Source organism: Ailuropoda melanoleuca, chromosome 11 (assembly GCF_002007445.2).
Source record: "Ailuropoda melanoleuca isolate Jingjing chromosome 11, ASM200744v2, whole genome shotgun sequence".
NCBI lineage: Eukaryota > Metazoa > Chordata > Mammalia > Carnivora > Ursidae > Ailuropoda > Ailuropoda melanoleuca.
Window position 1 is genome coordinate 78350224 of NC_048228.1, and position 22299 is coordinate 78372522.

Consider the following 22299-nt stretch of genomic DNA (forward strand, 5'->3'; position numbering starts at 1 on the left):
TCTGCACAACTGGCTTCTGTGCACCTTGGTTTTATCTAAAAAGTAATAATAAAGCTTTCCATACAAGATGGTCATGTGGATTAAATAAAAAATGAACGTGAAGCTCCCTAGCCCAATGCCTGTCAATATGGGAGTATTCAATAACTGCTAGTTATTATTTTTACTTTTCTGCAACACTAAGTTTCAATAGAGACAGCACTATGGTGTTCTTTTTATTGAGGTATAATCAACACATATTATTAATTTCAGGTGTATAACATAATGATTCTAAATTTGTATATATAGGGAAAAGATCACCACAATATGTCAACTTAACATCCATCCCCATAAGTTACAAAATTCTTTTTCTTGTGTTAAGGATTTATATTGTTTTCATTTTTTGAATGTTACCTGTAATTCTATATTGGGTTGTAGTAATGATTTTGGTTTTTGCAAAATACTTTGCAATGTTTTATAGAATTAGACTGATGACTTTGGCATCACTGGCTGTATATTTCATTGATTAATGAGGATTTCTTGTATTGTCTTATTCTAGTGGTTCTGAATAATAAATATAAGCTTAGAGAGAAGGTTATTCTACTGTTGTTAAGGAATTTAGACTGGAGAGAAGAGAGATGAGATGTGCACAGGAAAAGCTAAATTTTCAGGAAGTAATATGAAGGAAGATCCCCCTGATTTTATAAAATGACAGCATGGGAAAGGAGTTGGATTGTAATTGGAGGAAGTTAATGTTTTGTGTGTGTGTTGGGGTTTTTTGGTTTTTGGTTTTCTATGGGTCAGGACTGATGAAGAGTAGCTGGAACAGCCTAGCACCCTGTGTTTAGTAATAACATATAACCCTTTTAGAACAAATATTCCATACTGACAAAAAGTAAAGCCACAAATAGCAACCATAGCTCTAAATTTTAAAATAACTATATTCCAGGGTGCCTGCCTGTCTCAGTCAGTTGAGCACGCAACTCTTGATTTCATGAGTTTGAGCCCCACGTTGGGCATAGAGATTACTCAAACAACAACAACAACAATCAAATAAAAACCACACTCCAAGTAAAGGATCTGGTCACCTACTAATCTTTTCCATCGTACTTACACACATAGGTCTGGTATCTTTGCATGAGATGGTTAAAATATGAAAGGGCTATTGCTTCTTAAAAAATAGAATAATTGTTATTGGGATTTTTTGTTTCATAGACTTTTGGTAGAGAAAATCTTTGCCCAGTATCTTGTTCCCCACAACCTGGAAACAGAAGAGAGAATGAAATGCTTGTATTATTTATATGCTAGTTTGGATCCAAATGCTGTCAAGTAAGTTACTTTTTAAGTGATTGTTTCGAGTTAAAGATTCTATAAAATTACTTCACCTTATCTAATTCTTGATGAGGTTGTTGCTTCTTCTAGTTGAATCAAGAACCTCGGGTGCCTGGGGTGGCTCAGTCAGTTAAGGGTCCAACTCTTGATTTTGGCTCAGGTCATGATCTCAGGGTCATGAGATCCAGCCCCTGGCTGGGCATGGAGCTTGATTAAGATTCTTCCCCTCTGCCCCCGCTTACCCCCCCCCACACACACTCTTGCACATGCTGTTAAGGAAAAAAAAGAACCTTAGATAAATGTTTATACAGAAAATTTTTATAAGTTCAGATAAGTTAAAAGCAAAAAATATTTCTATATACATAGACATATTTGGCAACTTAGTCAATAATATAGTTTCAGGGATTCAAAGAAATCCCCATGTCAAAATTACTTTTGTCTACCTGTTGACAGGGATCTAAAATACACTAGTGGAGCTTAAAATACTCATCCTAAGAACTAAATACTGCTTCTTAATCAGAAAAGTATATTCAGATCACCTCTGTGTAGAATGACCATATGATAGGTTGTCTGAACTGGGATATTTTTGAAACTGAAAGGCATTATTAATATTTTTAATCAGGCAATTGGCCTAATTTTACTTTACTGTCCCAGGCCACTAGGATGTGTGGTCACTCCACTGTAATAAAGCTTTTTAAAAAGTAAACACATCCTGTCACTAAGAATTTGAATTCTTCTGAAGAGAACCTCAGCTTCTGTGTGTGTATTATTATAATATGTGTATATTATATTTTATGTAATTGTCTTTTAACTTTCACATAATTTCAAACTTACAGAAAAGCTGCGGGAATAGTACAAAGCGTTATGATAGCCCTTTTACCCAGATTCATCATTTGCTTTATCATTTGCCATTTGCATATACTTTTTCTTTATCTCTACATAAATATTTTCTTTTGAACCATTTGAGAGTAATTTGCAGACATCAGATCCCTTTACCCCTAAATATTTCAGTGTATATTCCTAAGAAAAAAGATACTCTCTTGTATGACCAAACTACTCTTTTCAAAATCAAAAGATTTAACATCAATACAGTATTATTGTCTAATCTAATGTGTATTTAAGTTTCCTCAGTTGTTCCAATAATGTGCTTTATGGGGTTTTTTTCTTCCTTCCTAGGATTACAGATGTATATTTGTTTGTCATGTCTCTAGTTTCTTAATTTGGAGTCATTCCTTAGTCTTTCCTTGTCTTTTGTAACTTTGATGACTGGGGAAAAGTATTGCATGGTCCAGTCCAATTTTGTAGAATATTCCCTCGATTTGGGTTCATCCAGTGTTTCCTCATTATTAGATTGGAATTATGCATTTTCAGCAGAAATTCTACAGAGGTAACATTGTATCTTTAGTGTATTACATTAGCAGGCATTAGCCATCCTTTTAAAAAAAATTTGCAGGTGATTCCTAATGCTCACCCTAGGTAGTAAATCCCTGGCCTAAGGTTTTGGTCTCTTTATATTTCAAAATATTGGCAAAGAATATTCCAACATAGACCAGCGTCTCAGAGATCCCTCTGGGCCCCTGGAATTATGGACTCGGTTTGTGAGAGAAGAAAATCTGCTTTAATGGAGAGAAAGGAGTCTAGAATAAATAATAAACACACTCAAGTTAAATTTGGTGCCTTGAATCTACATCATTTCTAAGAAGTTCATTTCTTTAGCCCTTCATGCATACCTCTTAGCCTGTCGTGAAAATGCCTTTATGATCTGATCCTTTTCTACAGTATTTTCCAGCTTCCTGATGCTACCTCATTCATACTCTGTGCTCCAAATCTATAAAAAAAAAAATTTTTAAGTTTCCTATCCCGGGCATTTTAATGACATTTTATCTTTTTTGTACCAGAGCATTCTAGTTTCCTAAGCTTAGAATGTCTTTCAGTCCCAGGGCACCTGGGTGTTTCAGTTGGTTAAGTATCTCCCTTTGGCTCAGGTCATGATCTCAGAGTCCTGGGCTTAAGCCCCACGTCTGGCTCCTTGCTTAGCAGGGAGTCTGCTTCTCCCTCTGCCCCTCATTCCACCTCGTGCTCAAGCTTTCTGTCTCTCAAATAAATAAAATCTTAAAAAAAAAAAAAATGTCTTTCAGTCCCGATTTACCTAGAAAGATCCTATTTATCCTTCTAAACTTCTCAAATATTTTCTCTCATAAGAAGTCTTTTATTTACTATTTTAAACTAACCTGTCTTAATCCTATAAATAAATGCCTGTGCTGGTACTTAAAATTTTAGGTAGACGTAGAAGTGTGGGGTAAACAAGAAAAGTAGTAAAGTTGAGTAACTACCAGAATTGTTATATTACATACATTTTTTCGTATTTATAACTTTTTTAACAGAGCTCTCAATGAAATGTGGAAGTGTCAGAACATGCTTAGAAGTCATGTACGGGAACTATTGGATTTGCACAAGCAACCTACAGTAGGTTCATGATTTGTTTAAATTAATAGTTTGTTATGGTCATTATTCAGTTTTTCTGTAGTTACAGATAAGCAAGTAAAAACTATTTCGAGTGTTGGTTTTCTAAATGTAGGTTACACATAATTTCTTTAGTTTTTCAAGCTAAATTTTCACTCTAAATGAATATAACAAAATCTTATTTTCTAGCATGAACAAAGATATGGTAATTTCTTTGAGAAATCGTGATTTTTTTATTTTATTTTATTTTTTCTCCATCATTTTGGGTCCTTCAGTGTAGAGTCAATATCAAATTAGGTACCAATTCTATAAATATGGCAAAATCAAATTAACAAAAAAATTGAAACTTGAATAATTTCTTAATATACTTCCAAATGTATTTGCCACTAGAATAGGTGTTCTTAACTAGGAAATTGTAGACAGACACCTTCAAGGGTCTATTGATGCTAAAGCAGGGGTTGGCAAAATTTTTTTGTAAATGATCAGATTGTAAAAATTTAGGCTTTACCAGCCATAAAATATCTGGTGAACTCCTCAACTCTTTGCCTTTAATAAAATTGCAGAAATAGTATAGACAATATGTAAATGAATGAATATGACTGTGTTTCAGCAAAACTTTAACAGATGGTCCATAGGACCACAGTTTACCAGTTTCTGATCCAAATTATTCAAATTTCACACAGATTTAGTAAAAGTAATACTTTATTGTGTTGGACTATAAGGAAGTACTTTTTGGAAGGCAGGTGATATTCTGAGGTTATTTAAGTAATAGGCCGGTTTCTATTAACAAAATAGTTAATAGAACTATTCAGGAAGAAATTTTTTTCTACTCTTCACATTTTTAGTTTATTTTCTTTGATGTATGGTTTCACAGTAATTTTGATATGATAACTGTTTCAGTTATCTTCAGTCCAGTCTTCTGCAAGGTGTTTTCCCTATGGAAGTTATGTACTCCTTTTTAATTTTTAAAAACCTCTTTTTGATATCACCTTTCTTTTTGTTTGACCTAACTTAATAGTTGTTGTTAACTCAAAATTCTTTGTTACCAACTAAGGGTGTAGATTTTCTGGTGGCTGGTTTGTGATGTTTTATGTTTTGATTTGGTTTGGGTTTTTTTTCTTTAAAAATGTGTAATTGGGTTTTCTTACAGAAATTTGGTAGCACGTATGATGACTTCTGTTTTTGTTTTAAATTTCAGTCAGAGGCCAACTGTTCTGCGATGTTTGGAAAACTGATGACCATAGCAAGTGAGTTTGTTTATTCATTCCATATATATATATAATAAACATCAAAACAGACAATTTACATAATGGGACTATCAATTTAATACTAAGTAAGAGAAAATAATCCTCTTGATTTTATTTCTAAGAACTAGTTAGGCTGATTATCTTTTGATAGCTCAGCATAATTTAAGACAGCTTGCTTTTAGTTTAGTAGAGTGGTTTTTCTTTTAAAATACGGATTCTCTTTCAATTTTATAGAGAATTTGCCTGACCCTGGAAAAGCACAAGATTTTGTGAAGAAATTTAACCAGGTTCTTGGTGATGATGAGAAATTGCGGTCTCAGCTGGAGTTATTAATCAGCCCAACCTGTTCATGCAAACAGGCAGATGTTTGTGTGGTTAGTAAATTATCCTTCTACATGTGTTCTTTTAGCTTTGCTTGTTGAAATTTATATTTCATTAAAGTCTGCTTTACATAAATTATTTGTGTTAACTTAACAATATTGTGAACTCTAAATTGCCCAGGAGTATATCTCTGGTCAGCTTAGCTCTCTTACCTCAGTTTAGCCAAATTCTAGGAAAAACACTAGAGAAGGAAGCCAGGGAGGTTGGTCATAGGAATTGAGCAAGACGGTATACTTTGTATTTAGTAGACGTTTGTTAAGTAAGTAGAATTTCCTAAATGCTTATGTGTGTATGCATTTTCTTCACTCATGTATTAGCATGGAAATAAACCTTGTCAGTAAATTAGCAACAGTTACATTGCCATATATGCATTTATAGATAAAGTAATTCCTGTTTAGGCTTTTGTCTTCATTCTGTTCCTGGATTCTTTATTTTATAGAAAACCATTATTCATTGAAAATATCAGGAAGGAAAACTTCATCCATTCATTTATTCAGCATTTAATGAGAGTTTTGTGTTTGAATTTCAGCTATACCATTTACTACCAGTGTGACCTTTAGTAAGTTCTTCAATATTTTGTAGCCTTATTTTTCTCATATGTAAACGTTAAAAAACTCATAGGATTGTTAGAAGATTTTGTGTGTCTATGCATATGTATCCTAATACCTGGCCCTGCACAGCCCTTCAGGATTTAAATAAATTGTATTTCATGGTATTACATACGTTACAACTACTATGTTTGGGACCAGGCTTACAGAGCTGAATAAGAGAAAAGAAAATTATTTCAGATATTTATGCCTAACTTTGTTCTAGAAAGAGAGTGTGATTATTATTTGTGTGATAAAGGGATGAGGACTATAATAGTTGTATATACAAAGTGATCTGAGAGCATGGAATTAGTATTTTTTATTCTAGGGATATTAGGTCTCTAAGTGGATTTACAAAAACAGGAATTAGGAAGAGATGAGGGGAAGAGAACAGTGGACTCTTGGGCCCAGGGATGAGGATACACCAAGTGCCCAGACTACCTCCACTTTTGCACTTCTGAGCTGGGTGGTTTGCTGAAAACAGTTAAAGGTTGCATTTATTTCTTTGGCATTTAGAATCCTAGTTCCAGAGTACTGTGTCCTACAGGGTATCTACCCATGTAATTGGATCATAGAATGAAATATTTCAAAAAGACCTTAGAAATAGTTGGTTTAGGGGCACTAGGGTGGTTCATTCGGTTAAGTGTCCAACTCTTTTGATTTCGGCCCAAGTCATGATCTGAGTCGTGAGATGGAGCCGTGCGTCAGGCTCAGTGCTCAGCACAGAGTCTGCTTGAGATTTTCTCTCTCTCTCTCTTTCTCCCCCTTTCCCTCTGCACCTCCCCAGGCTTACACACGTATGCTTGCTCATTTGCTCTCACTTTCTCAAATAAATAAAATCTTTTAAAAAAAAGAAAGAGTTGGTTTAACCACTTCATTTTACAAATAAAGACTTGGAATTTTAAGGTTTCTCGTCCAGTCTTTTACAGCTGGTGATATGGCTGAGCTGCAGGTAGAGTCTAGATTTCATAGGTCCTCAATAGTGTTCTTTATATACATTCCATTGTTTGTAGGAAGAGCCAGGACAAACTGAATACTGCTCAACAAGTGACCTTGAGAAAAAACAATCAAGTGGTGTTTTTGGTTTGAGAAAACAGAGATTGAGCTTGAGTTTGACAAAATGGCAGTAACGTGAATTCCTGCTATTTGTCAGACCGTAAATATCTAAGAGTTTCCAAATCCAAAAAGTATATGCAAAACAGATGTTTGTAACCAAAATATCTCAGGATGAATACCGCAGCCGTGCAGTGCAGCCAATTAGCACTCCTGATTTTAGCAACCAGGAAAGTAGAGATGAAAACGCAGTTGCACTGTAAAGAGCATGGTAATGATACTTTGGGGCGGGGGGGAGTTATTCTGAGGATATTTTAACTAATGGTCTACAGAATAGCTAATAGAACTCTATTCTAGAAGAAAAAATTTCTGCTATTCATGGTTTTTAATTTATTTTCTTTGGTGAATGTTTCACAGTAATTTCTGGGTTTTAAATTAGCACTGTGTATTCTGAGCACATTATTTAACTTATCTATATATTCTTGAGTATAGAATAGGATATATAATACCCTCTAAATACTCAGGAAAATGACCACTGTTAGAAGAGTTTTTGCTGTTTTCCAGAATATCTGTATCATTTTGTCTTTCTCTGCAAGGGCTACTGGTACTAGTTACATATACCCTCTAGTATCACATTCCTCTTTTCCTGATAGTTTCATTTTGAAGTTGAAGAAAAGAATAAAGAAGAAATATACAAACATAAAATTTAGTTTCTGTCGTTCTATGTAGATTTCATTCTATCTCAGAGCCCTTCTCTGTCCCCTGCTAATGTATATACACTACCACTTCCTTTTTTTCTAAATGACAGTCACTTCTTCTCAAGAGGTAAGCATTACTCAGTAACTGAATTTGTGGGAATGGAGATCAAATACTTTGAGCAAGGAATAACAATAGACACATACTGTGGATTAATACCTATATACATGATGCTGTAGTGAGAGAGGATGAGCAATGGTATTATGATATGTGCCGGATAGATTTGCTTTCCCTTTGGACTTCAGGTTTTGAGTTTCCATACCTTGGTCCTAGAGAAGGATCACATATTTGCCATAGCATGAGCTCTGCTTGCTATTTTATGCTCTGGCAACTCCCTATGACCTAAATTTCAAGATTTTCCAGGAATCTTGTTTATTGAGCATTTGAGAAAGTCTTAGGTTTGAATTTCAGCTATAACATTACTACCATTGTGACTGTTAGTTACTCAGTATTTCTGAGCTTCCTTTTCTTCATCTATAAATATTATCAACCTCAAAAGATTGTTAGAATAAGATGAAATTTTATATATGACCTAATACAAGACCCCTATAAGATGTAAATGAAAATTAATTCTTATGGTATTACATATTTATGACAAACACTAGGAATTCTTAAAATAGGTGGAGAGGGATCCTGAATCTCCATCTTTTTAACAGTCTCAAAGTGATTCTGATAAGATTCATTCATGGACCACACCGTAAAAAACCCTTCCCCACAGGGTTATCTGAATGTGCATTGTATCTTCTGAAGGCCAAATTTTGGGTTGTCCCTTGATCAAGCCTACACCATTATATTATAGTTCACTGCGTAATTTAGTAAATTGTATTATACACGGCCTCTCACTGAGGTTGCAATTTAGGTGACAGAGGAAGGCAAATATTTCAATAGAGAATACAGTGTGGTAAGTATTCTGATAGAATCATGCACTTTGGTAACAAAGGAACAGCAGCCATCCCAGGCAGGGGTGGAAATGGAAATAGCTTATTCTAGAATAAATGATTCCTGAATCGAATCATAAAGGATGAGTAGGGATTAGACCACTATATCAAGAATGACTGCTCTATTTCTAGCTTGAGTGATTGTTATCAGAGAAGATGTTTGAAGGATAAGAGAAGATAACGATGTGTGGCCTCACAGCAGTTGTGTTTAGAAATCTGAAATTTAAGGCTGGTTGGTATATATTAGCGTAGGTATAGTTCCTGGAGGAGGTAGAGAAGAAAAGAATCAAAGGGGAGAGAGGTGCTGACTTAACGCTATTCAGTAAGTCATCAAGTGCTTCCTATTTTCTTTTAATTTAACCTTTCTCTGGTTCAGTGAGAATGATATAAGATGTCACGTGATTTATAATAAGAAATATGTAATGGGTCTTTGTCCCCCATTTCTGGCACAGAACTAAAACCCTTTAAATTTCCTAAGTGCTGAGAGCTGCAAAGGTGTCCTTTGTTATGTTAATGAGGTGCTTTTGGGAGCTCACCTAAGGGTGGGGATTCCCTGTGTAGCCAATCACATGATTAAAGGATTGGTACTGTCAGTCCTACCTTCAGACATCTGGGAAGGGGAGAGGGGCTGGAAATTGAGTTCAGTCACCAGTTGCCAATGATTTGATCATGAAACCTATGTAGTGAAGCCTCCATTAAAAACATAAAAAAGGCAAGAATCATAGAGGCTTCCGGGTTGGTGGACATGTGGAGACTGGGGAGATGGGCAGGCTCACAGAGGGAATGGGAGTTCGTTGTCCTTTCCACATATCTTACCCTATGCATCTCTTCCATCCGGCTATTCCTTAGCTCTATATCCTTTTATAATGAACCAGTAATCTGGTAAGTAAATTTAACTCTGAGTTCTGTGAGCTGCTCTAGCAAGTTAATCAGACCCAAGAAAGGAGGGGGTCGTGGGAACCTAGATTTACAGACGGTTGGTCAGAAGTATAGGTAACAACCTGGGCTTACAACTAATGTCTGGGGGTGAGGGGGAAGCAGTCCCTTAAGATTGAACTCTTAACCTGTGGGAACCGATGCTGCCTCACGGTAGACAGTGTCAGAACTGAGCTGAATTGTAGGACATCTACTGTGTCTGGAGAATTGCTTACTGGTGGAGGAAACCTCCCCCCTGCCACACGCACCAACCAAAAACAACAGATCACTGTGACATGAAAGTGAAACCTTTAGAAACTGCTTCTTGCGAGAAATTGCTTTATCTAGTTTACTGTTTCCAGGTGCGAAAAATAATAATGTTAAATCCTCTTAGGAGACATTTTGGGGGCGCCTCGGTAGCGCAGTCATTGGACATCTGCCTTCGGCTCAGGGCGTGATCCCGGTGTTCCGGGATCGAGTCCCACATTCGGGCTCTTCCACTGGGAGCCTGCTTCTTCCTCTCCCACTCCCCCTGCTGTGTTCCCTCTCTCGCTGGCTGGCTATCACATAAATAAATAAAAAATCTTCAAAAAAGAAAAAAGGACATTTTGGTTTTTTGTTTGTTTTTTTAATTTTATTTATTTATTTGACAGAGATAGAGACAGCCAGCGAGAGAGGAAACACAAGCAGGGGGAGTGGAAGAGGAAGAAGCAGGCTCCTAGCGGAAGAGCCTGATGTGGGGCTTGATCCCATAACGCTGGGATCACGCCCTGAGCCGAAGGCAGATGCCTAACCGCTGTGCCACCCAGGTGCCCCAGAAAAAAAGACATTTTGATCAGGAAAACAACAAAAGTATATGAGAGGGAACTCTGTGTATGTGAAAGAATACTATTTTTTTAACAAACATTTATTTTGTTAATTCAAAATAAGAAAGGAAAAAATGAATGAAGAACAAAGGATATATAGATGCAGAATTTTAAAGCCATTTATTTTTGTAATAACAATTAATAAATTATAAGCTTATTAAAATAGGGATTGGGGCACCTGGATGGTTCAGTCGGTAAGTGTCTGACTTTGGCTCAGGTCATAATATCAGGGTCCTGGAATCAAGCCCTACCTCTGGCTCCTTGCTCAGTGGGGAGTCTGCTTATCCCTCTGCCCCTCCCCTGCTCATTCTCGGGTACACACCCTCTCTCTCAAATAAAATCTTAAAAAAAAAAAAAAGAAAATAGGGACTATTTCTTTATTTCCTTGATACTCCTTAAGGGTGCTTAATACACTAAATAATTTATGTAATTAGTAAATATCAGTAGTAGCATCAATCTGCAGTGTTGATGGGAAATTTTAGAAATATTGTCAGGGATGCAGAAAGAATTCATTTTCTTCAATCTTTCTGCTGTCGTTTCCTAAAAAGTTTACAAATGATTACTTTTTTTTTTTTTAAGATTTTATTTATTTATTTGACAGAGAAAGAGACAGCCAGTGAGAGAGGGAACATAGGCAGGGGGAATGGGAGAGGAAGAAACAGGCTCCCAGTGGATGAGTCTGATGTGGGGCTCGATCCCAGGACTCTGGGACCACGCCCTGAGCCGAAGGCAGATGCTTAACGACTGAGCCACCCAGGCGCCCCACAAATGATTACTTCTGTTTGAAGCTTTGTCAACTACTTTTCAGTTAAAAAATTTCTTGATGTGTATTGGAAGTATGTGTGGGTATTTTTTTTTCTTGTGTAGAGAAAATAAGGAAACCTGATTTGTTGCTACAAACTCATTAGTTGGTTGTTGTCACAAACTAATTTGGCTTGCTGCTTATCCCCAACATCACTTAAAATTATCACATATAATTGTTACGAGAGAGTACCTAAATATTGCATACATAAAATATGAGTGATTACTTAAATGTAAGGTTATATTTGAACACAAAAATGTCAGGTTTTAAAAGTTAAGTGTGTCGGGCGCTTGGGTGGCTCAGTCGGGTAGGCATCTGACTCTTGATCTCAGTTTAGGTCTTGATCTCAGGGTCATGAGTTCATGCCCCATGTTGGACTTCACTAAAATAAAAGTTCATTGTGTCTAGTGTTACTGTTTATGTACATAGGTATATTTTATGGTGTTATTACTGATTAGATAATTGAGAATTATTCTTTTTCCCTTTAACATTAACTTTATTTTTTCTACCATAACTATCTCTCCTAATGCCTAATTTTTCCTTTTTTAGTAATCTGTTCCAAAGTACTGACTGTATAGTTTGTCTAGCAATTTTCCAATAGATTTTATTTGTTATTAAATGATCCCTGACTTTATCTTAGGTTAAAGCAATTAATTTTATACTAGGGATGAAAAAATCCCCTTTGGGGGAGACCTGTACAAAATAAGTTTGATTTCAAAAGATAGTAACGTACTTAAATTCAGATTTAAAATGTATACCTATGGGTTAGAGCACATTATGTAAGGACTGAGCACTGACTAAAATATTTTTATTTTCTCAAATGCTAAAATTTTGCTCAGTTAATTACAACTTGCAAAATAAAACAGGCATCTCTTAATGACTAAGAAGTTTTCCTGAGACTTACACTCTATTAACAAATATGCATGGTATCTAATTTAATATTGTTTTTATAATTAATTTGTGTCAAGATGTCACGGAAACTATAGTAGAAATTTTTTGCTTTCTCCCTCATCCCTCTGAACATGTATCACTAATGTTGTTGTTTTCCTTTTTTTTTTTAATGAAAAGAGCATATAAAGTGACTATTATTTGTTATTGCTTTATAGTTTGGAAAGCACTTTTAATTTGCTTTATCTTCTCAGCCAAAATTTACATTTACTCATCACAGATATTCAGTTAAAAGCCTCATTATTAAACTTCTTTCCCCAATGCCCAGCACTTTGTTAATTTAACCTTGTCTTTGAGAGAATTAAGGCTCTATAATCATTAAGTCCTGATATATTCTTTAGAAATTCCATCAGTAATGTGTTCTCTTTGTAGGAGATATTTGATGTAATACCACTGTCTTTGAAATCAGCTCTGCTCTTCCAGAATTAAAAAAAAACTTTTAAATAATTACACACTTAACGAATCTTCCCTTCCTTAAAAAACAAATCATTAACTGAAATAAAACACAATATTATGAAAATATTTTGAAATAAACTGATAAGACATACCCATGAAAGTTTAAATTTTTAACTTTTTGAAAGAGCATTAACAAAGATTGTTTACTAAGCAATAACTTCATGGGAGAAATATGAGACAGAAGGCATAAATCATACCATGTAATCCCCTTTCTGTTCTCCAAAGTCCAGATTTTGCATTGATTACCTAGTGAGTATATAATTTTAGTCAGGGTCTAAAGCAGTAATTTAGTCAGTTTCTAAAGCAGATTCTACTGGTTTTGAATCTTTAAATGCTTTTGATACCTATAATCATTTTTATTTTGAAAAATATGAAAGTAAATCATACTTATGGTAAAATCTTTCCTTTCTATAGAGAGAAATAGCTCGAAAACTTGCAAATCCTAAGCAGCCAACAAATCCTTTTCTAGAGATGGTCAAATTTCTGTTGGAAAGAATTGCACCTGTGCACATTGATTCAGAAGCCATAAGGTAAGCTAGGAAATATATTCACTCAAAAATAGAATATAATCGGAAACCACAGTGTTGTAAGTTTAAATTCTGTGTCCCTAAGAAAACCTAAAAAGGTTCCCTGTATACCTTTTTAATGGCAGAAGGATGTATCATTGAAGTTGAAAGAAGGGCCTGCTTGTTTTCTAGTGTTTGACTCACTTCAGTGCTTTTTACTTTTTTAAGGGTTCTTGTGTTTTATCTTTAGCCTATATGTGCTCAATAAAGAAAACCTAGAACATTAAGAATGGAGAAAGAAGAAAATTTTATATCTATGGGCTGTCAATCAGTCTTTGATTTTTCTTAACCATTTTGATGGCCGTACAACATTCCTTTAGTATATATCACTGTTCACTTGAGGTATGTGAAAACAGAATAGTATTTTGAAAAGAGCACAAGTTGCCCTCAGACTAATCTGGTTTCACAGCATGTGTCTACTGCATACCAGTTTTGTGGCTTTGGAAGAAGCCCAGTAATTTATCTGAGTTTTTCATTTTATTTTTAACTTCAGTGCATGTGTCATATCTCCCTGTTGGATGATTGTGAGAGTTAGAGATAACACATAAAATTAGGTAGCCTGGCATAATAGATAAGCTATATGTCTTCCTTTTCATGTTGGGTTATTACATAGCACGTACTGGTTCTCTCTCTCTCTTGGTTTGGTTTGTTTTTATTGGTTCTCTTTTTAAACAGCCTTGGATTAGGAGAGCTGGTTCTAGCTATTACTTATTTCACCATGTGTGAACTACTGCTTTGGTTGTATTGAAATGCCAGTTGTATTGATTTTGTAGGGCTGCCGTAACAAAGTAGCACTGACTGAATGACTTAAACAACAGAAATTAATTTTCTCACAGTTTTGGAGGCTAGAAGTCCAAAATAGAGGTGTCAGCAAGTTTGATTTCTTCTGAAGCCTCTCTCCATGACTTGCAGATGGCCTCCTCCTCGCTGTCTCCTCACAAGGTCTCACATTGTCTGGGTCCTAATCTTCTCTTCATTTAAGGACGATAGTCATATGGAATAATGCCCCACACATTTCACCTCATTTTACTTTAATTATCTCTTTTAAGGCTCTCATTTCAAGTATAATCACATCAGGTACTGAAGGTTAGACTTCAGCATATGAATTTAGGGGTACACAATTCATCAAATAGCAGTGATGTTTGTCTTTTTTTTCTTTTTGACTAAGAATTCCTTTTCATTTTCTTATTTGCAAATAAGAAAACTAAGGTTTTCAGAGAGTAAGTGGTTTGTTCACAGCTGGATGATGCCAAAAACCATAGATATATTTATTTATTTTTCCGAAGGATGGCAGTAATTTTCAATTTTTTTTTATTTGGGTATACTTCAGACACAATGTTACATTAGTTTCAGGCATACAACATAGTGATTCAACATTTCTGTATGCTATGGCTCACCACAAATACAGCTCCCATGTGTCACCACCATACAATGATACTACAGTATCATGAACCATATTCTCTATCCTGTACTTTTTATTCCCATGACTTATTCCATAACTAGAAACCTGTATCTCTCACTCCTCTTCACTCACTTTGCCTATCCCTTCATCCCTCTTCCCTCTGGCAACCATCAATTCTCTGTATTTATAGGTCTGATTCTGCTTTTTGTTTGTGTGTGGTTTTTGTTTGTTGGCTTTTTTTTTTTTTTTTTTTTTTTTTTAGATTCCACGTACAAGGAAATCATATGGTATTTGTCTTTCTCAGTCTGACTTATTTCACTTAGCATGATACCTTCTAGGTCCATCCATGTTGTTGCAAATGACAAGACCTCATCCCTTTTTATAGCTGCATAATATTCGTGTGTGTGTGTGTGTGTGTGTGTGTGTGTGTGTGTGTGTGTGTATGGCATCTTCTTTATCCATACTGTTTTCCACAGTGGCCGTACCATTTACATTCTCACCAGATTTATTATTTTTGATGTCAGTGTGCTTTGCTCTATGCCATTTAATTCTAATGGGATAAATCAAGGATATAGTACATTTAGTAGTACTCTATTCTTTGCATATTGACTTTGAAAGAGACATATAATAGCATTTGCTATTTGTTTCCGTGAAGCTTCATAGAGTTTCTTTACTTTAATAAATTATAATAAGCTAGTCTTAAAAGACCAAAAACTCAGTATTTTCAGTAATATCATAGGTGTTTAGGCTCAGAGAAATCAACCTATGGTTAGTTAGGGTTTCTGAGAGACTAATTTTATGTAAAATTCCAGTTAATGTTAGTGAGAAATATCTATGTTATAATCTTTCTATGTAATCAAGTCTTCATGGACTGTTAAATTACAAATAGAGGGCTTATTTATTCATGTACATAACATTTAATGGAGCAGTTTGTAAAATACATTGGGTAATTGGAGAAGGATAGTTACATAACCCAAATTGTGTGGGATGGATTTGTTAGGGAAAGCTCTGAAACAGATCACACATAAATGGGTAATGAAAGATCAGTAGGAATTATGGAGGGTAGCCAGGTGAAGATTGCAGGGGAAGAGTAGCCCAGGCCACTAGCCCTGTGTCCTTGGGTAGATTATTTAAGCTGCTCTGAGCTTTAATTTCCTTAACCTTTAAAATAAGAATAATACAATAACAACTGGAATTGTTGAGAGGCTTAAATGACATGGATATATAAAACACTTAGCACAATGCGTCACACACAGTAATTACCGAATGAACATTAGTAGCTATTCTAGGAAGAAGAAAAAGACAAAACAAAGGCAGAAAAGAATCAAGAAGTAGTTAGAAAATTGCATGTACTTTAACCATAATGAAGGATTTTGGAAGGAAGGAATGAGGATAGTAGAAAATTATTCTAAATATAACCAATTTTTCTTCAGTATATTTTCTCCAGACTTGTGTTTATACAAATATGCACTTGCATGCTCCAGTTAGTTATTTATCTTTAGGTAGTGGTTGAAAGTGAAGTAGTGATTGTAATAATGGTTAAAACCTCAGTGATAGGGTAAAATTTAAAAAGAAAAAGGTGAGGACTGAATCCTAAGGAAAATTAAGAGGCTGGCAGAAGATAAGGAATTCATTGAATTCTTAAAAATTTGAACAATGTGGTATGGTGCCAGGTGGTAACTAGACTTATTATGGTGACCATTTCATAATGTTTATAAATACCAAATCACTATGCTCTATACCTAAAACTAATATAATATCGTATGACAATTTTTCAATTAAAAAAATTTTTTTAAGGAGGCATGGTCAAAAGTGGAAGGAAAATTGGGAAAGAGTGATAACAGAAAAGAGGGACTAAAAAAAAAAAAAAAAGAGGGACTAAAAAGATGGAAGGGTCAGATGCTACCCAGAGTAAAACAGAAAAGGTATCCATTGGATTTAGAAAAGGGAGAGACATCACAATGGCTAGAATAGTTTCTTTGGGGTAGCAAGGGCAAACCCAGATGACCCAACTATTGAGAGCTTAAGATAGCCCTTCTCAACATCCACATCACGATGCACAGAGAAAATGATAATATTGAGCAGAGAAGACTGCCCAAGCCCAGGGGTGACTGGCCTAGCTCAACAGGATCCCAGTAGGTTCCACTCAGCAACCTTTAGATATGAGAAAATCAAAGGGGATAAATACCTTGTCATACTCCGAAACTCTGCTTTAGGAGATAAATTGGGATGTGGAACAGCCACTGTGGACAGTTTAGCTATAAAAAGTAAAGGAGAAAAATGAGATAATGGGAAGGGAATAAACTTGAAGAAGGGTCTTTTGTTTTTAAATGGAGAAATTCTGAATATTGAAATACCTTTAAGGGGTACTAATAGAAAAGAAGAGAGGTTGAAGATGAGGGAAGAGGAATAGAATTACAATAGTACAGCATTCCTAAAGAAGAGGAACAGGAAGAAGGAATTCTTCCCCTATGACATGAAAAAATAATAGACACAAATTAGAGGAAGTTAGAAGGTAGGGTATAGAACGTTCGTTTTCACTCAAGACCTCCATTATTCTCAATTAGGTTAAAAGTAAAGTAGGTAGTCTGCTCAGTGGAAGGATTTAGACCTGAGATAGAATGGTGAAGATTTGTATCCATTGTTACACAGCATAGAAGAGAAAGAGACACATAGAAGACTTTCCAAGCAGTTTTGAACATGCACTTGAATAGGTAATAATCTTTTTGCTGCATATCCCTGTGAAGTATATGGAGTATGTATAATTTCTCTAATTTAGAAATGAAAGTACTTTTATAAGAGGAAGGACTACAATTGTGGTTTCAAGACTTGGGTCTTTTTCTTATAGCTCGACTCAGAGTGGTGATCCACCAACATTATAATGAAAAAGATTATTATGCTTTGTCTTGTTTTACACTATACTTTCAGGACAGACCCTAAGACTTGGCACATAATAGGTGGTCAATAAATACTAAGTAGATGCATGGATGACCTCTTACAAATAATCAGATATATTTATAAATTTTTTCAAACACATTTGTAATCTTGTTAAATTTATGTATCATTTTTAGGATTTCCTCCTAATAGAAAGCTTAATTCAGAGTATTTTTCTCAAACTGAAAATAACTTTTTAAAAAATATGTCAGCGCTAAAACTTCTAAAACAAAATATGGGGTGAGCAAGATATCTTAAATGGGACCTAAAAAGCACAAACAATGAAAGAAAATTAAGTACTTTTTCCTTTTTGCAAGACACCATTATGAGAAAGAAGAGTCAGGCTACAGACTGGGAGAAAAGACTTGCAAAGCATATATCTGATAAAAGAGTATTTCCAGAATATAAAGTGTTCTTACTACTCTGTAACACAAACGATACAATTTAAAAATGGACAGAAGATTTGAACAGACTTCACCAAGTAAGATATACATATAGGAAATAAGCACAGGAAAAGACAATGAACATTATTACTTATTAGGGAAATATAAATTCAAATTACAATGAGAAATACCACTGCACAACCATTTGAATGGCTAAAATTAAAGATACTGTCCATACCAAGTATTGATAATGTAGGAGACAGTTTGTTGTAACATTAAGTAGGCATTTAATATTACCATACAACTCAGGAATCCCAATACTAAATATTGCCTACAAGAAAAAAAAAACATAAATTGCCGTAAAGACATATACTTAATTGCTTATAGCAGCTTTATTTTTATCTTTAAACTAGAAATACCCTAACATCCATCTATTGGTAATTGGGTAATCATACTGTGACATATCCATATAATACTTCCCAGAAGTAGAAAGGAATAAACTACTGATTCTACTCAACAACATGGAAGAATCTCAAAAGAATTATGTCACATAAAAAATGTCAGACACAAAATACATGAAAGTCTAGAAGTGGTAAAATTATAGTGACAGAAACCACATCAGTGATTGCCAGCATGGAAAAAGTAGATTGACCACACAGGAGACATAAGGCAATTTTTTGTGCAGAGATGGGAATATTTTTATTTGTTTGTGTGTGTTTGTGTGTGTGTGTGTGTGTACACAATGAAACACCACATTACACCCACTAGTATGGCTATAATCAAAAAGACAGATGAGTTGGAGAAGATGCGAAAAAATTGTTACCCTCATATATTGCTGGTGGGAATGTAAAATGATGGAGCTGCTTTGGAAAACAGTTTGGCAGTTCCTCAAAAAGTTAAAACAGAGAGAGTTACTATAGCAACCAGCAATTCCACTCCTAAATATATGTCCAAGAGAAATGAAAATATATCATACCTGTATATGAATGTTTATAGCAACATTATTCATAATAGCCAAAAAAGTGGAAACAACCCAGATATCTGTCAATTGATGGATAAATTGTCTTATATTCATATACTGGAAGATTATTCAGAATTAAAGTGAATGAAATAGTGATGCATACTACAACATGGATGAACCTTAAGAATAGTTTGCTAAGTGAAAGGAGTCACAGAAGACCATATATTGTATGATTTTGTCTATGTGAAATATTCAGAATAGGCAAATGTATAGCAACAGAAGGTAGATCAGTAGATGACTAGGGCTAGAAGTGGTGCAAGTGAATAGCCGTGACTCCTGTTAGAAAAGGGGTTTTTTGGGGACAGGGAGAAATCTAAAATTAGATTGTGGTAATGGTTATGCAGCCCTGTGAATATACACTAAAAACTACTGAATAACACATTTTAAATAGGTGAATTATATGTATGTAAATTATATTTCAGGCTAACGTTTACACACACCCCTAATTTGTTTTCCCCAAAAAAAGTTTTGTTTTTTTTTTTATAAAGATTTTATGTATTTATTTGACAGAGATAGAGACAGCCAGTGAGAGAGGGGACACAAGCAGGGGGAGTGGGAGAGGAAGAAGCAGGCTCCTAGCGGAGAAGCCTGATGTGGGGCTCGGATCCCAGAACGCCGGGATCACGCCCTGAGCCGAAGGCAGACGCTTAACCGCTGTGCCACCCAGGCGCCCCTCCCCCAAAAAAGTTTTTATCAATTGAAGATACTAAGGTTTCTAAATTATTCTTGTGATGTTCAAAAGGAAAGAAAAGTACTAGAAGTAGTTTAAATTGTATAGAAGATACATCTGTGCATCTTATATATTTTGTACTTAAAATTTTTTTAATAATTTAACTAAAATATATTTTTCCAGAGGGAAAATTTTAACCCAAAACTTTTATCATTAGCTTCTATTTGTTAAATATTTGCTATGTACTAGGCCATTTGCTATAAAATTTAATGTCCCTCAAAATAAGGTAGTATTATCCTCAGTTTACTGATGAGGAAGCAGTCTCAAAACCAAAAATTACATCTGTTTTCACTTAAAATAGTACCGTGTTGCTACATAACCTGATGTTTATTGACTCAAGTAATATTCCATTTTGTGGTGGTTAGATATGTTTGAATAACTTAATTCCATAATGTTGGACAATTAAATGGTTTTTTAAATTTTTATTTAAATTCTAGTTAACATACAGTGCAGTATTGGTTTCAGGAGTAGAACTTAGTGATTCATCACTTTATATACAACACCTGTGCTCATCACAGTTAGTGCCTCCTTAATACCCATCACCCATCTAGCCCATCTCCCACCCACCTCCCTCATCAACCCTCCGTTTGTTCTTTATCATTAAGAGTCTCTTACGGTTTGTTTCCCTTTCTCTTTTTCTTTTCTTTCTTTCTTTTCCCTTCCCATATGTTCATCTGTTTTGTTTCTTAAATTCTACATATGAGTGAAATCATATGGTATTTGTCTTTCTGACAATTTCATTTAGCATAATACCCTCTAGTTTCATCCACATCATTACAAATGGCAAGATTTCATTCTTTTTGATGGCTAATATTCTATTGTATATATGTACCACCTCTTTGTCCATTCATCAGTCAGTGGACATTTGGGCTCTCTCCACAGTTTGGCTATTGTTGGTAATGCTGCTGTAAACATCAGGGTGCATGTGCCCCTTAGAATCTGTATTTTTGTAATCAAATGGTTTTTATTTGATGAATCTATTTATGAATATAACATGATGCTTTTGATGAACTGCTTTGCTATGAATTTCTAGGAATGTAATTGCTGATTCAGTGAATTACCAGGGATTAATTTAAACATCTTTATCCATGTTTTTATTAACTTTTTGCTTTGAGTGAATTGTCATTTGTCCATTTAGCAGCTGCCATCTATTGTTTTCCCTAAGATTGTAAATAATATCTTTATATATAGAAATCAATATTAAATTATATTTCCAGTATGTGTCATTTAATTTTAGTTTTGTTGGTTTACAGTAGAGTTACACATGGAGTTTTGGTGGTGGTGTAGGGAGATAAACTAAAAAAAAATAAGCTCAGCTATCAAATAGGGAGCAGAGTTTAAAAAGTCACAAAATAACTTTTTCCTGCAGGAACATATTTGTATCTGATGTTTAGATTCTGTATGTATTCTGCCACAGTGCAGATAGGATCCAGTTACTAATCTAGTAAGGTTACTAATTTAGATTTTCTCCTTTTAATAGTGCACTGGTAAAGCTGATGAATAAGTCAATAGAGGGGACAGCAGATGATGAAGAGGAGGGTGTAAGTCCAGATACAGCTATTCGTTCAGGACTTGAACTTCTTAAGGTACTTTGGAGATAATTTTGTTTCCATGCGTTTCCACAGTTTTAATTTGAACTCCCTTAAGGATATGCAAGGAAAAAAAAGGATATGCAAGAGTTGGGCTTTATTTAACTGGAAACTATTTGAAAGATTAAACATTTGTGGTAGAAGTCATAGTTTATAAAAATAATGTATGTTTTTTACATTATAATAATGTAATTGTTTTATATTATAAAATAATAATGTTTGGGGGGTTTGCAGTTTCATTCAACATTTGCATGCCTGTATTTAAAAACATTTGCTTATAACAACAGTATGTTCTAAATGATCTAATCTTATCTTTCATCGGCAGTAGTAGGATTGCTCACAGGAATTAAATTATACCATCTGTCTGATCAGGGAATTTTTAAACAATTACTAATCATATTTATATTCTTATGCCAAAGAATTCAGAGAATAGAGCAGTTCCTAAGAGCCACGTCAGACGAGACTTTATGGACAGGATATGACTTAATCTTGGGGAAACACAGCATCATCAAAGAAAATAATTCTTGGCATATTTTAGGAATTTTGGGGAGTCTAGCCTAATGAGAGAAAAGGATTGCTTTGCGTAGTAATGGGAAAAAAGGTTGGTTTTAGATTGTGGAATGCTGTTGGAGCAGAAAGGTATTATATAACAGCACTTGACAGAGCTTTCATCAGGTGGGGTAAAGAGGAGAGGAAATTGAAGGCAAAGAAGTATTTAGATCACTACAGTGTATAAGCTAAGGGAGAGGAGACAAATCAATGCAGTAGACGTGAGATAGAAAAGGAGTGATGGGGGCGCCTGGGTGGCACAGCGGTTAAGTGTCTGCCTTCAGCTCAGGGCGTGATCCCGGCGTTATGGGATCGAGCTCCACGTCAGGCTCCTCAGCTGTGAGCCTGCTTCTTCCTCTCCCACTCCCCCTGCTTGTGTCCCCTCTCTCGCTGGCTGTCTCTATC

General features: G+C 35.0%; 1 protein-coding gene across 1 annotated transcript in view; it reads left to right on the forward strand.

Annotated features, from left to right (window-relative positions):
- PDS5A (PDS5 cohesin associated factor A) overlaps positions 1–22299 on the forward strand; it is a 76230-nt gene that overhangs the window by 20255 nt on the left and 33676 nt on the right. Inside the window, exons 11-16 of the mRNA XM_034670955.1 lie at positions 1192–1305; positions 3693–3774; positions 4970–5018; positions 5253–5392; positions 13135–13250; positions 21237–21342. Coding sequence (XP_034526846.1) covers positions 1192–1305; positions 3693–3774; positions 4970–5018; positions 5253–5392; positions 13135–13250; positions 21237–21342 — 607 coding nt within the window. The remainder of the gene's footprint in view (positions 1–1191; positions 1306–3692; positions 3775–4969; positions 5019–5252; positions 5393–13134; positions 13251–21236; positions 21343–22299) is intronic.